Source organism: Bacillus rossius, chromosome 3, assembly GCF_032445375.1.
Source record: "Bacillus rossius redtenbacheri isolate Brsri chromosome 3, Brsri_v3, whole genome shotgun sequence".
In the NCBI taxonomy this organism is placed as follows: domain Eukaryota; kingdom Metazoa; phylum Arthropoda; class Insecta; order Phasmatodea; family Bacillidae; genus Bacillus; species Bacillus rossius.
In genome coordinates this window covers 56,917,721-56,934,238 of record NC_086332.1, presented here as the reverse complement: position 1 = coordinate 56,934,238, position 16,518 = coordinate 56,917,721, and the positions used below count along the sequence as shown (strand labels likewise).

The 16,518-nt window shown below is 36.4% G+C and overlaps 1 protein-coding gene across 1 annotated transcript in view; it reads left to right on the top strand.

Annotated features, from left to right (window-relative positions):
• Nucleotides 1-623: 623 nt before the first annotated feature.
• Nucleotides 624-16,518, top strand: part of LOC134530729 (paired box protein Pax-1) — a 144,811-nt gene continuing 128,916 nt past the window's right edge. Inside the window, exon 1 of the mRNA XM_063365850.1 lies at nt 624-1,197. Within this exon, the coding sequence (XP_063221920.1) occupies nt 1,188-1,197 (10 nt within the window). The 5' untranslated portion in view covers nt 624-1,187. The remainder of the gene's footprint in view (nt 1,198-16,518) is intronic.

Sequence of the window (16,518 nt, the reverse complement as noted above, 5' to 3'; positions counted from 1 at the left end):
CTACCATGTGCAATGCGGACAGAAGGTAAGATATGGCAAAAGCCGATGATGAACAAAAAAAAATTGACTGATTTTTCTTCAAGTGTGTGGAAAATAACGTGAATTTGTTAGGTCTCAAAAAAATAAGTTTCAGAAATCAAACGACTGTCATATTCCATTAAAGATTTTTTTTTTACTGATTGTTGCCAAGGGTGTTAATAATGCTTACAACGCAAACAGTGATATTATTATAATAGGTACGCAATTAGTTAGCTAAGAAGAGTAAGATGAACGACTTGATGAGGGGACGGCCGGTGTTATTTCACGCGAGTCGTGTCGTGTGTTCAACCGCGCGGCCGCAGAAGACAGCAAGGGGTGGGGGAAGGGTTATTTGTCACTCCTCCCTCGGCGCGCCACCATTGGGCGAGCGCGCCGGCCAACCGGAACGCAGGCCCCGCCCCCGCCGTCGCCGCGATTGGCCGGCGAGCTAATGGTGCGGCGCGGCGCTTGGTCTAGGGACTGGCGCGCGTCCCGCGCGGGCTCTGCTCTCTCGTTTTAGTCGGTTTTGTTTTGTTTGTTTTTCGTGCGCGATCCGCCCGCCGGGAGCGCTGGAGTGGCGCGGCGTGTCGCTGGGTCCGCCGCAGACGGGTGAACGTGCAGTCAGTCCGAACTGCGTCTCCTGTCCGCATCCAGCACCTCGGAAATAACGCTTCACTCTGTTTCTTCTTTCGGTCGGGGAAAAAAAAAACAACTCTCTTTCTCTCTGTCTTTTTGTTCGGTTGACGTTTTTTACTCGGCACGCTCAGTGATAATTGTCCAGCCGCGACAGATACAATTCCCGAAACAAACGGATGGATTACATTTCACGAACTACGTAATACGCACGCCACTACAAAGCTGGATAATAATTTTTGACAGCGGCTGACAAGTACTCTGATTTGAAGTTTGTGATAATTTCGGCGCGTTCGGTGCCTGCGGTGATTGCAGCCATGTAGAGGAATACGTGGAGGGTTTCGGGAAAAAGAAAAAAAAATGTTCGCGACGAGAGAAGTTTGAATTTGAAAAAAAGAGAAGGAAACAAAAGTGCGACCGGACAATCTCGGGCGTGGGCGCTTGCTGCTGCCAGCGCGGGGCCGGACGAGGCGCGGCGGGAATGAGGGAGCAGGAGGAGAGCTGAGGACACGGCTCCCCGCCACGCCGCCGTCGCCATGGACACAGGTAGCTAGCTGGAGCTGTCCCGCCACACGTGGGCTGCCACGCCCAGTGTCTGTCACACTCCACACCTCTCCACACCACACTGTTCACAATTGCAGTCTGTTTACTGAATATTCCTACTTCCAATATTTCCGAATCATATGTTTATCAATAAAATAAGGATGTTCTTACTGTGGACTTAGCTAGTGTTCTTGTTAGTAGTATACGATGAAAATTCTTTTGTATTCGTGTTCAAAGTAAGAGATCTCAGTGTCCGTAAATTTACGAAGAAAGCCGTACAATTACAAAGATCCCTGGATAATGTGAAACCAGTGTTCTTCACAAATTGAAGGCGAAAAATTTTAACAGCGAAGCACAAATGGTACATCTACCCAGTTCTTAACTTTACCTTTCTGTTTGTTTACAACCAAACTTGGCGGAATAACAGCGGAAGACGTAGGGTAGTGTAGAATTTGAGACAAATGGATATGGGTGTAATTTTAGAATACTCTACGTTGATGCATTGAAACCACAGGAGGGATGAGAAATCAAACTTGGGAGAAATTAATTGCCTGTCTGCCTACAACATTTAAGTACAAACATCTAGACAAATAAAGGTAGGTGTAGCTATACCTACTAGACTACACAGTTTTTATCAACAATCTTTCTTCGGTCAATAACTTACTGAATGTCTACTTAAACGCAAAGCTACACGATACGAAAGACAGCCTGCAAATGCGTAGCCAACAAGAAACGGGATGTGGTTAAGCTCACTATAAAAAAAAGCCGATGCTGTGTAATGAAATCAAAACCCAACTCGCCATCAACGAGTACATCTTTACAAATAGTGAAATAAGAAACTATTTTTTTTTTTCGCGGCAAACGATTTTCGTGTGGTTTTTGTTGCCAAACGCGCTGACCCGATAAAAAAAATTATAATGTTATGTTGCTGCAAAATTATTTGACACTGAAAAAAAAACATTTTTATCAGCCACTACTCGAAAGAGTTTTGTTGCCAATAGAGTAATTTATTTTTAGCTGCTATATATTAGGCCTGTTGAGTAATTTGTAGTGTACGAACAATAGTTATGTAGGAATGCTGCCTACACCAATGTATTCGCAAATAGGCCTGGCCTAGGCTTTATAGTTTTTTGAATTGATCTTGTTTACAGCCTATGCATCTCTGGTTAACAGAATTTCTTGGGCTATGAGCGACTGTAGCTTCTAAGTAGGCCTACATGAATTTGAATTCGTAAACCAATTGGAAAATTTTGACAGTGATTGTGAGACTGTCCACTCACAGAATTGTTATTCCTCCCACTGTATCCATGACATTAGTGTTCTTATCGTCTTGCTGAAAATAATTTGTGTTTAAGAGTAATAAGTCTTTCTCTGCGTTCAAAGTTATAGGCCGGTCTGTCATTCGTTTTGCAATAATTTTTTTTTTTTATCTTTTAAGTATTTATTTTAAGATTGAATCATTAGTTACGAACGTTTCAGCCAATTTAAGATACCATCAATGTAAAAATTTTAAATTTACAATTGAGCCGAATGCACTTTACGCTTACGAGGATTAATGTAGCTAATCTCGGTGTAAGTATAGGAACTAGGTCACAAAAGGGTTCTCTACTGAAAACAAAAGAATTTCTGAGGGTGATGCTCCACTGCTCCTAGTTTGGAATGCGGTTATTTTTAATGAAATATTTTTGTATCACAATTTAGTTCCTTCACCGATAAAAATTGTAATATTAAAGTATAACTTGTATAGACAGAGTAATAAATAGTTGTAAGCCTACTTACATTTTAACACAGTGCCCGTTATCTAATAGTTTAGGACAATTACGAAATCTGTGCAAAAGCGTTTCTCTCTTCAAATATTTGGTAATGTATTTTAAAATAAATTTTACGCAATTGTAGACATCACCACATATTTTTATTATTTTAAATTTTGAAATATGTTTATTTTATTACAAACTATGTAATTGTATTGGTTTGAGAAACGTTGTATCTGGGCATGTTCATAATTTGTAACTAATCAACCGATTTATATATTTTTAAATGTGGTGATAGTTAAAATAGTGGGAAAATTTATTAAGATATTACCAAATGTTTGAGGACTGTAACGTACCTATTTGTACAAATCTCAGAACGGTGTTAAAATATTGATGGGTACTGTAGATAGTTGTTTGGAACTTGCACATATTTTTTGTAATGCTAAGAATAAAATACTGAACTTATCTCAACACAATTGGGACAAAAAAGTGTGAATCGAAGCTCAGCATATCATATTTGGGGGACAAAAAACGTGTTCAGATAAAAAAGGAATTGTTTTGTTCTACTTGAGCTGTTTGTTAATTATAAGAAAATATTTTGGCAAATACAAAATTTCCATATAATTTTCGTAAAATTACCAATTTTTTTATAATACCTCATACTTAATTTAAGTAAATAAACCTGACGATTCACGTAAATTAAACATTTCAACTAAACTGAGCAATTTGGTTGTACTTAGTCCAGGATATGACAAATACTTACTCTACTTACACCTATATAAATTGCTCTAACATTGGTTTCAGACGTTAGTAACACACATAATAAAATTAATATGATAATCGAAAAAAATTATGCTACGAATTTTGCAACACATTGATTCGGTCACATGGTGTCTCACTCTAAGATATTTGTATTATGAATCATTTACGTAGATGCATTTTATCTCTAATACTGACTGTGTCTAAGTATTCATAACGGCGAAAGGTTCTTTTTTAATAAAGGGCCAAACTCTATAAATTAATAGGCTATAAGATTTGACGTGTTAAAACATTGACTGATACAGAACATCAAAAATCGTATTTTGAATTGCTGATAATAATTATAAATACTATTCGGTAGACATGCCTTTTTAGCATGAAATCAGTAACTGCGTTTGTTTAACAACTGTTTATTTATTACGAATTAACTATAAACTAAACCACACTTCCATTGTTTATTTCACAGATTTTATTGCAAATGGTCCGGCAACGATCGACAAAGAGTGTCGAACTATCTAGTTCAAATGTTGCTGTACAAATGTAACTTTTGAAATTAAATTACACAACTTGTTTTAACACACATCAATTAAAATGGTTTAAACCAATAGTATCTACTTATCTACGACGATAACTTGATAATGGTAAAAACTTAATTTCGTTATATTTAATCTTTTTCTTAGGTCACAACAATTTTTTGATGTTTAAATACTAATAATTATTTAAATTTCAATTTCCGCGAAGGGAACTTGAAATGAATAACGTCCCTACTGATAAAAAGTATTTAGTAAACAATACGGTCCAAACACAGGTGATCGAATGGTATGCTACAGTATAAATTATTAGTTTACAAACGTAGGTACAGTTAAGTGTAAACGTTTGAACAGAATATTGGATCATTAGAAAATAAAGGGTCGGTAACCGTCAATTATATTAATAATTGGTTTAAGATCTAAATACTTAGATTTATATTCAATCAGTGAGTAAAAACCTTTTACTCTTCAAAGTAAAACCAATGAAAAATTCACCGCGACATTTGTAATTTAGCTTACGCTAATGAAGTAGGTACTGATAATCTAATTTTAAGTAATTTTTAGCACACTTACTGATCTGATTAAAATTGTGTGCTCCGGATAGATAAATAACTAGTGCGTGAATCATTACACACCGGTATGTTTATTAGTTGTTTTGTTAAATAATGCATTATTATTTCATATTAGAGAGTGTGTTTAGCATCGGATCTATGTATGATAATTTTTCCAATATCATACTGTGATTTTCTTAAGAAATAAAATTTTTTTTCTCACGTACAGGTTATTAGGAGGCTTAAATACTTTTCTGGTGAAATTATGCAGTGCGCTTTAACTATGCCGTATATTATTGCTTACATTTTTATCAACCAATCGTAAATGTGTTAAAGGGATTTTCGTTATGAGTAGATATATCATTAATTCCATTTGGTAGCTACATTAGGTTGTCAAGTCTTTTATTAATTTAAACCTTACTTAGAAAACTTTTAAAGTACCTAATAACCACGAAATTAAAATTTACATACATAATCACGAAAATAGCTACTTGTCAAATAACGTAATATACTTAAATTAGGGATTGAAATGAGTTAAGCAATAAGATAATTGGGTGATACACTTCACTTGAAACATCTTTGGGGGGAGGGGGGGGGAAGGAAAGACAAAGCAAATGCTGAGTATTGACAGTAAGGTGTACAAACAATCGTAAGAGATGAATGTACAAATGTCGGTCGGCGATATGAAACAAAATGAAATACTTCATTTAAATAGTATATACTTATTTAATCTCATGCCCACTAATACAATAGAAAGTTTATATTTATTTAATAATAGCATTGTTAATTTATTCAGTGCAATACTTAGGTATCTTATTCAACACAGCTGCTTTATAAGTACGTTTTTATATTTATGGTTTTATTTCTTTTGCCCTCATATTTATAGCAGCTCTGATTGGTTTCTTCCCTCCTGACGGACGGGCGAATAAAACTGGGTACAACTTAAGCAACGTTTAATTGGTATCTCAAGATAATTCTCGTTTTCCTTTAAGGCTGTGTTTGTTTGGCCTTTAACTGTTTACATAAGATACTTAGGCTACATTGCGTTTAAGTCGGAAGTTTGAGACAGAAGTCCATCGCAACGCGAAAAAGTTTTCTGACGATACTTAGTTTATTATCTACGTTTAGTAACGAAACTCTTGCCACATACTTATGTATTTGGCAAGCTACGTAAAGATTGAAAATTTCATTCAAAAGAGAAACGCCATACAAACCTTACACACAGGCTCATTGAGCCTTTAAGTATGTTAGAGGTTTAAATTTTCTTGGTCGTGTTAGTCAACAACGAACGTGTTTAGTGTTACTGTAAAAGAGTCGGTTAATTGACGGACGAACTTAAGACGGTCGGATGCAACGGTACTGGCTAAACTCGACTTAAGGCTAGGACAAATGTTACTAAGAGGCTTGTAATATTATCATTTATAACTAGAGTTACCAGTAAAGTTATCAAACGTTTTTTTTTAAGTACGTGTATCGGTAAGCATCTAAAAGCAAATTTCTAAATGAATGAGTTTTTCTTTTACATCTATATATATATAAACTAAGGTTACTTAAGCTAACCGTAAATATATAAAAATATTTGTTCTTTGGAATATTTCTTTTCAAGGATGAATAATATTCCCGATATGTATTTATTTATTTCCCAATTGTGGTAGAGCTAACCTTTACAATTTTGTCTGAAATCTACTACCAAAAGAACAATTTTGGGTATTAATGTTGACTAAAATTTTCACTGCAATTTTGGTTTTTGTGAGAGTTCAAGTTAACCGAAAATAATTCTGAGCATTTGCAATCATTTTATAATACTTACTTAAAAAAACACAAAAAATCAATACTTACAGCATTACAAAAGCAATGTAAAAGTTACATTTTTATTTTTAATTGGATGTAACTACGAGACTTTTTGAAGTGAAACTTATTTAGGTATAGCCGGTAGGGTATGTCAAGGTGATGACGTCATAAGAGAATAAATAAAATTGTAACGCTAAGAAGGTTTAGAAAAGTGCAACGCGAGTTTATGTACCATATTTTAGCTATCAAATTACTTGCCGAGAACACAGATGGCAGTAGCAGTCCATTTCTGCACTTGTGTACTTGCGCACTTGTGTACTTGCGCACTTGCGCGCTCGCATTCTTGCTCACTTTAATACTCGCGCATTCGGATAGCCTACTTGAACACATTCTTAACTCGCGCATATCTGTACATTTGCATATACACCTTGTAAACAAGTACACTTATTTAGAATATTTGTGTATCCTGTACAATTCCTATCCTTCTATCTGTGAAGTTTCGCTTCTAACGCACGAGGGACCACGCACCCGAAATATACCTATTATTTTAAATATTCTCTTTGTAAGTGTACTTTTAATGGACAAGCCTACAAAGTTTAAATGTAACACATTAAATAAAAACAATTTTGCTTGAAAAAAAACGTGTAAAAGTTTTTGTACCAATGCACGCATATTATAGGCTATAACATTGTATACTTCCAGAGATTTACAGTTAATTTTTACAGATTTGATGTTTAGGCATATCTAATTAAGTGTAAGGCTATATACATCATGATAACACGGAGAATAAAATATTATTTTGGTTTAAAATATGCTCTAAACCGTTTTAATCACTATCGTAATTAATTTTAAATATTAAGCCGGTAAAACGATTCAAGAAAAATATTACTGCTGCACTCCAGCCTTCCTCAGTTAGGTACTCACAGCTTAAGAAATGGAAGAAATCCTAAGACACCTCATGAAAGATTACGTAACACGAGCGTCGTTTTTTAACTTTACCACGTGCAAGTGAGTATTTGAATGTTAAACTGCGAAAATTAAAAAAAAAAAATCGCTGTTGCCTATACGTTGAGACTTACCAACATAAGCAATGTAATATTGAAAAGTGGGAACATCTTTATACTAAGGTTTTATAAAAACCTTAGTAAAATATTTTGATTGGAAAATACCGCCAAAATTTACAGATCTGAATTCAAGTCAGTGTATAATATATAGATACTTCTGAGTGTCTAACCGAATCATTTCCTGGGACAATTATTTTCAGAAGAGAATCTTTCGGTAACAGCTTGTGAGATTTCATCACGTAATTGACACGTTTAAGAAAGTAAATACATAGGATGAATAATAGTATGTTGCGGCCGAAAAATATTGTAATCACATAAATTATTTGAAGGAACTAATTATGGTACATGTTATCTTGACAAAATTCTATCATTTAACCTTTTTTTAATAATAATTTGATCTACTTAAAAATATTAAAATGTTATTCATGGTACATCAAAACGCAATTTATAAAATATATATTTTAAACAACTTTTCACAAACAAGTGCTAATAGTTTAACTTACGTTTTATTCGATCAGACTACTGCTACTCTCATTTCAGCCGTCGTCCTGAAAATTAGAAAATTTTATATCAAACTCGTTGCAGAAAACATCAAAACTGACATATAACTAAGAGTGCTTACTCGTTAGGTGGAGAATAGGTACCTACATACAATACATACATACATACATACATAGTTAATACAAAACGCAATTGTTATGATATAAATTGCATCTAAACCATTAAAACTACAAAGGTGAATTAATTAAACATTTCTTGTTTCGTTTGAGCAAGCAGGTGTTTTTTAACTTGAAAGAGTTGTTTAACTTGTCGGTAGATCTGACAAATTTATTACAGGCGCGGAAAGAAAATACAATCGGTACTTGTTCGACAAAATCTATTCTCGTTTCAGTGAAACAGCTGTACCAAACAAACGTGCTAAGTAATTGGAATAATTTTATTCTTAATTGACAGAATAGCCATAACATGAAAATATTTTTGAAATTTATATGGGGCTAATTAACTTATGAAATAATTATTCAAAATAACGCTTTAAAAATACTGAATGAAAATGATAATGATATTTTTAAATAAAACACTACCGCTTATAATGTTTAGCCTACACGGTATGGTACAGATAATGCTTAGTTGATTCATTTATTCGAACAGCATGTTAAAATAAAGCATTAAAATTGAGTTAAATAATATGTAAAAATACCAGCACAAAGGTCTAATAGCCTATATAAAATAGACTGTACAAGATGCTGATACCCTTATACAACTTTACTCATTCTTAACATTGGTACCCTTCAATTACGGATATTATTTTTTAATTTTAATTTTTAATACTTACTTCTCTTATGGGACAGACTTACGTTGCAATCTGTATTATGCTATATCGAACGCATAGAATTAATTTACGTAATTAACTTAAACTTAATCAATATATATCACTGAATAGTATTTTAAAAATATTATATCTCTGCATACTAAACATGTCCCCCAGAAAATATAAAAACTATGTAAAAATAATTTATTAAAATATATTTGGATTTTTCTTTGAAATAATTATGACAAGGTATTACAATATTTTTTCCCGCGAGATAAGTAAAGGATTGGTTGTGTTACAAAAATAAAATGAAAATGTACTATAGTTTTAGAGTAGGCCTAGTTATACCTAGTACGCGGGCATAATGTTCATTTTATAAATGGCGGGTAAGTATCTGAATTTCAATTACAGTCATACTGCATAGGGATGGCATGTAAATGTTTTATAATTTCAAAATAGACACAACGTACGTGAACTACAAAGCAAGCCGCACTCATTGGCTATCCTAAGACAGAGGATATATATAGGTATGTATATACCTATATATATACCTATATATATTAGGTATCCATGGATTCAGCCTCAGTATTTTAAATATGTTCACACAATACTTTTTTAATCAGGGGTTGGCCACGTCTGCAGGACTACTTGGTAAGTGTGTAAAGCCGTTTTTTTTAATTCAATCAATTATTGCGCCAAATTGGTTAGACACCTGAAGCATTGCTTGAAGTTTCGTGTTTGTATTATGAAAACAGTTTTAACTGACTTATTTTTATGAAAGTGGCTGATTTTAAGGACGGAGATTCTAATTCATTCTTACTAACCATCATCAGAAGTTTGTCAGTGTTTCAAGCGGAACAATACGGCGATGGCGAAGTTAAAAATTGACTTCAACTACGTCACAGCATGGCGTCTCCTGACAATTCCCAACTCCGTGCTTCAAACAAACAGCCCTTCTGACCACGCAAATATTTGTCAAGAGACATTAATGTGCTTATTTAAACCGAAAAGGGTCAGCACACCAGTCACGGCCATCCAGCGTCCTGAATGGCCAGGCCATTAGCCAAATAGGGCAATGGCTTCTCTTGCGTTCGGCCGCCAAATACAAGAAACAATAGAAAGCGCATGCATACCTTATCGGAGTTTAATGAGCGAACATAAATTTTTTTTTGCGAAAAAAATGCATGGCCCTAGCAATAAATTAAAACTAAGGGAGTTAAATAAATAATCATGGATTGCGAAATTTTACTTTGCAGTAGGATTTTTTCTAATGATGTTTCAAGAGATCGTGATGCCCAGATGCATCCCACTAACCCTCGACGCCATGGTATCCGCGCGGACAACTTCGCCAAGATAGGCAACTCGGAAAATTAGCTGCGAGCGGAGGTGTGAGCACTTTACACCGACAGTCGCGTGTGACGTGGTAGGGATTTTTTTTTTTTAAATTTGACAGCCTTTTCACGCCAAATGGTTGTCCACAGGAGCTCAAGGCGACGGTGACTCCAAGATCATGGCGCTCAGTGATTTGAGCTGGCTTCGAACCCCCGACCCTCGCAAGCGAGCGTGGTCTCTTTACACTAACCACCGTGAATCCATTTATGACGTGGTTGCGTGCGCCATACTATTAACTATTTTATATTTTCCATGCATCTACACTGTATTTTTTTTTTGTAAATGGAACTGAAATAGTCACAAAAATTACAACATAAAAAAGTTCGCAATAATGCTGGTTTCGGATTTTGCTCTGGAATTTATGCTTTGTGTTGTCCCAGTAGGTACCTACATTATGTATATTTAAAGTTATTTTTAAATCGTTCCCTGAATAGTTTTAGTATTAACTGACCGCATTAATATGCACATAAAAAAAAAATTAAATCCAAATGTTGAATAAGGAACTATTTTGTTCCACGGTTTTTTTTAAATATGCTTTTATAAAACATCAATCAAAATTTAAAATCATGTGCTTATTATAGTAAGCACGACATGAAATATTCAATAATGTAGTCAAAAACGTATTTTATGTACTTATGCAAAAATAACCATAGCAATGTGTCGTATAAATTTACAATAGTTTTCGTGTAATATTACAATCTATTTTTTTAGCAACTGGTTTCCAAAGGAATCTTCTGTAAAAGTACAAGACAATTTCTGTGCATGTTAGTGCATTCGATACATTTTGATTCTTCTCGTAGTTAAAGAAAGGTTCCTGTCGAACCGAATCCAATTCTAGTTCCATCACTGCAGATGCGTCGTGGCGTAAATCGATCAGCTTACCTAAACTCTATGAACAAGTGTGCACGCAGTATTACTTAACACTTTTTTTTAAGTTGAAACGTAAATAGAAACGTTTAGAAGTTTACTTATCTTGTTGTAAATAACGTCATACTTAGACTTCCGCCAATCTTTAAAATAACCAAACGATTGAATCGATAAAGTTGCCATCACAAATTCAAAACAAAGTACCAATAATTTAAATATCAACTTTAGTTTTGAGGCTTAGCTTTTGAAATCTTGAGAACTTAAAAACAGTTGAAAAGTCTACAAAAAACATCGTGCGAGCTTTACTCGTCCCAATTAAATTATATATGATTGGCTAGTGACAACGTATGTCATTTTTCTATGACAGGATGTCCAACATCAGAGAAAACTGGGTACAGCTGAAAATTTCAGGGGATTTTCAGTTCTGTTAAAATCAGGAATAGTGTGGGAAATGCAATATGTTACTACAGGAGATTTAAATGAAGTGGTTGGGCTAAGATTAATCCCGAATTGCTAATCCATTACCTGTGACATGCATATTTTATTTTTGGCTCAATATTTATTGCAATGCTGGTGTGCTATGTATTTTTAAGAGAGCTGTTTTTCGAACGTGAGACTAAATTCCAGCTGGGATGGTGCTTCACAGTGAGATGTAGAAAATGTCACTTTGTGCTTAGGTTTCAGGACTAAACACATGTCATGATATTGAAGAATAGGCTACGTAAGTATTTTTTAAAAATATTCCAGTGAAATATCCAGTGCAACATATTATAGTGATTGTTTTCTATGGCGATACTACATGTTTTAGCCAGTTAAATGTTTTTTTAATAATCTGTACAGATTCTGGGCATCCTACATGACGAGAAGCCAGTAAATTCGCCTAACATAGTCGTCTCTAAGGCTGGGTTTATAAACTACGCAAGAAGTGCAACGGCGCAACAGCGCAGCAAATCACAACGGTTTACAAAGTACGCAAGTCGCAAAATGTCACCAACCCTTCAACTTAAAATTGTAAAACAGAATGAAATACACTTCTCTCCCGGGCTTCTTCTCATGATTCATTTTTATCATGAAAATTAAAAAAACTGTCATTAATTTGATTTAAAAGTGTTATTTCTGTTCATATAACGTCTGCGTCTTTAAAAGTTTTCGGAACACTTCTTTTCAAATATGGCCGTCGAAAACTCAAGCCAAAACGCAAGGAAGTTGGAATTTGAACAATACATGCGTTGCGTTATTTCGCCTCGTGTGGTTTATAAGCAGAGCTATAAAATTAGGTTGCTGAACATTTTGCATCTTGCGTTCTTGCGTGGTTTATAAACCAGGCCTGACAGCGGTTGCACGAGTCTTGACCCATGCTGCACAGCTCCCAGCCGCCCTCTTAAGTCGCCCACATAGAAGAAGTGTGTCTGTGTTAGTGATGAGGGATGATAAGTGCGACACTTGCTCGTGCTTCAAGCGCGGTATCGCCTCTAAGTGCAATTATCTGTACTGGCGCGCAGTCTTCTCGGCTTGCATGGGCCAACTAACTATGATACATATTCGAGTGGTAATCATAACATGATATGGCAGAGAAAAGAAGATAAAGGTGTAATGCAAGTCGCTTAAGTGCTTTCAAGAATCTCTTTCATGCCTTTTCCAGGGCGGGGGGAGACCGTTTTCACCTCAAAAACGTTTTGAAAATTCAATTTTTTATTTAATTTTTTTAGTGATTTTTTACTAGATTTTCCTGATGATTCTCCTGGCAACAGCTATTGCATTGTTGGTTCTATATTCACTTTCGGATCTTAATCCAGTCTTTCTGTAATCACCTTTGCCATCATACTGACATAGTATTGGTTAAATAAATGTGAATCTGAAGGCCCTTAAAAACTTTAATCCAAGATTGCGTCTTTAGTTTCGGTTATCTTCTTTTTTCTAATACGTCAGTGGCGCCCCCACGGGTATGGGCGTGTGTAATGAGCAGGGCGTGTGTAATGAGCAGTGCGTGTGTTTTGCCTGTAGACTGCCGTAGCAAATCAAAGGCGGTTCAGCTAGTTATACATGAGGGTTTTTTAACCTCCGATGTGCTATAAAAAAGACAAATTTACATAACATTATAACTTTACTACCAAAAGTTCAGCAGGGTCTTACTTATTTTCTACATAATCGCCAAAAAAATCGATGCATTTTTTACATTGCAAAACAAGCTTCTCGATGCCTTTTCGAAGAAGTCAGTCGCCAGTGAATAGAGATACAGGGCTAGCGCCTGGTTACCCCTCTCCCTCACGACGCCGCTGTGAGGCGGATGGACTAATTGTGCGGCGCATTCTGCCCCACTATTCGCAAATCTTGCGATAAGGCTTGACGCGGGAGCCAGTGCGCCGCGCGGTTAGTCTATCCGCCTCACAGCGGCGTCGTGAGGGAGAGAGAGATCCAGGCGTTGGTCCTGTATCTCTATTCACTCGCGGGTAACTGTTTCGAAGGAGGCATCGAGAAACTTTTTTTACTACATGAAAAATGCCTCGATCGTTTTTGGCGATTATGTATAAGAAATAATTAAGACCCTGCTGAACGTTCGGTAGCAAAATTACCTTTTTATGTAAATGTGTCTTTTTTATAGACCATCGGGGGTTGAAAAAAAGTCCTCGTACAGTTACCTGAATATTTCTAGACACCTCGTTCTCACAAATTTTATGGAGATAACTTATTGAATACTCACAGTGAAACTCAGTACTTGACTTTTGGAGTGACTACCTTGTAAGAAGATAGTACAGTTTCTCTTTATAATATATTCGAGTTGTCGCACTGAAACAAAGAATAGTAATCTAGAGTAATGTGTAGTGTTTTATGAAATGTTTATCTCTCTGAATTTTTTTTGAAAATATTTATTTATTGACTAATAGTTATTTTGTCTCTTTTTTACAAATAATTAAAAAACATTTCATTATCAAAACAAATTATTTGAAATTTTTAAAAAAAAATATTGGCATCATTTCATGTCTAGAAACCTGAATAATTACTTCGAATGCGTTTGAATTACACAGCCCGAAAAAAATAAACCAATAAGAAAATACCTCAATTAGGCCTAATGTTATCCAACCATGTACAATTTAGACAGGAATAATAATGTGCCAGCTACCAATAAAAAAAATACATTGACTGGTTTGTGTACAAGTGCGTGGTATCTAGCCTGATACCGGAAAAATAACGTGAATATGGCACGTTTATACTACACGCAAGCCACAGTTTCTATTAATGCACAATCTTGCTTCCTTGACTGATATCCTTGACTTGACTTCAGCTAGGCGAAGAACAACGAGATGCATGCCCAAGGACAACACTTCAAAGCTGCCACGGTAGCAGAAAACCAGACTTAGGAAACAGCAACATGCTGATCTGTAATTTAAATAAGTTATTTAATACCTATAACTAATGCATGTATTTTTCGCAAAATTATTTCGAGACTAATTGCCTGTTAACACACTGTACCATAGACTGTGTTTCAGTATTATTTGAGTTTCTCTCAGAGACATGGTTAATGTCGACAGTAAAGTAAACTGATTGAGGATTGCTCCCCCTTTTGTTTTGGTAACCCAGCCCTCTTAGCATGAGCCCTACCGGCCCGGGGCCTCCACGGGCGTGGATACGGATACGCCGTATACGCGAAACGGGAGAGGTGTTAGAGATCCGGCTATGTCCAGAGGCCGAGGCTACCCATCCCAGCTTAGACACCACCTTCACCCCCCGCCTCACTCAGCTAACCAGACAATTGGCTGTGTCCTAAGCTCTTAGACATTATCAGCGTTGCTGGCGCCTACCCCGTTCTCCCACATCACACCGGGACCCCTAAATCACCCAGTGAACCCGTGGTCTGGTGGAGGCCTGTCCAACCTCCGTTAGCTATCCAGGCTAGTACCGGAGCTGTGTCGTCGCTCACCACGTCGACTCCGCATCGGGCTAGGGAACCCTTGGAGCCTGCTCCAAGCGATCGGAGCACCAGCACCTAGTACGAGTCCTACCCAATCAGAATCCAGGGCCTTGGAGAAAACCTCAGTGGGAAACCAACCATTCAGTCTTTCATGGATTCTTCCCGTATTACTACCAACTTGGCGTCTATTCGGCAGACCGTTCGCTAGCAGGCTAACCGACCATTGCTCTTCAGATTTACTCCACTGGATGTCCTCGTCTCCTCGGACTACCCACCGACCTGCCGTACCTCGGCTCGGCAGATTTACAGCAGATTAAGGCCCGTAAGTGCCTGAACTCATCCGACGGCTTCCGCAGGAAGCCCTGGCTAGAAATGACAACCATGGTGTGTGCGCTGGAGGGCCTCGGGGTTGCCTCGGTACCTCCCCGACCACTGAACTAGGGGAACGTATCACACCTAGTCGAGCAGTTTGCAGCTCTTTTTTTAAGCCCGGGTGCCCCCGAACACGCTGGCGCCATTCTCGGTCGTTCCATTACCACAGGCCTGATCCATTCACTATGGGGCCCTTGGGACCGAGACACCCCCCCACATCTGCTGTTAATGTCGACAGGCGAATAAAACCATTCGGTGCGGAAACAAGCGTCTTGAATGGACCGGCCAAAATAAAGCAATGGCTTCTGTTGCTGGCAGCGGCCAATTACATACAAGGAAGAAATTCCTGTCGTTGGCATATCTTGTTGTAGACTAATAAGCATTGAAAATATTTCACGCAAAATCCCTACCCCTATCTATAACTCAGCTAATTGTAAGAAATGCTTTTTTAAAAATTGTTCACCTTCTATTTACGACGAACAATTTATCCATGAATCCAAAACAATATCAGAAGAATATTCTTGTTTCAATATAAAAACTTTCAAAACTGGTTAAAAATACTCATTTTTTGTACCTATACGTGTGTGTTATCTTTGATTATAATATAACATACAACTCGGAAATCAAAATACGTTGTAGTTTCTACGAAGATTAAATTATTATAAATTACAAAGAACTCTTCGTTTATTTTATATCGACTCTTCGTTGAAAAGTCCGTACATTTACTGTAATTTCTAACAGTGTAGTTAGGAAATTTACCATTCTATTATATGGGCATACGAGTTAATGAGAAAGATACCAACTTCCATAATTTTCAAGTTATCTGTCAATACTTTCACAAAAAAAAATTACTTCTGTCATAAGTATGTTTAGAAAAAAATAATGCATATTTTACTACTAATATTAATTAGTATAGCCCGAAAAATTTCTAGGATTCATTTGAAGCTAGACTAAAATTCAAATCATATAGGCCTAAGTACATATAAGCTGCTTTTCCTGTTGGGTCACCGTTCTTCTAGATGACCCTG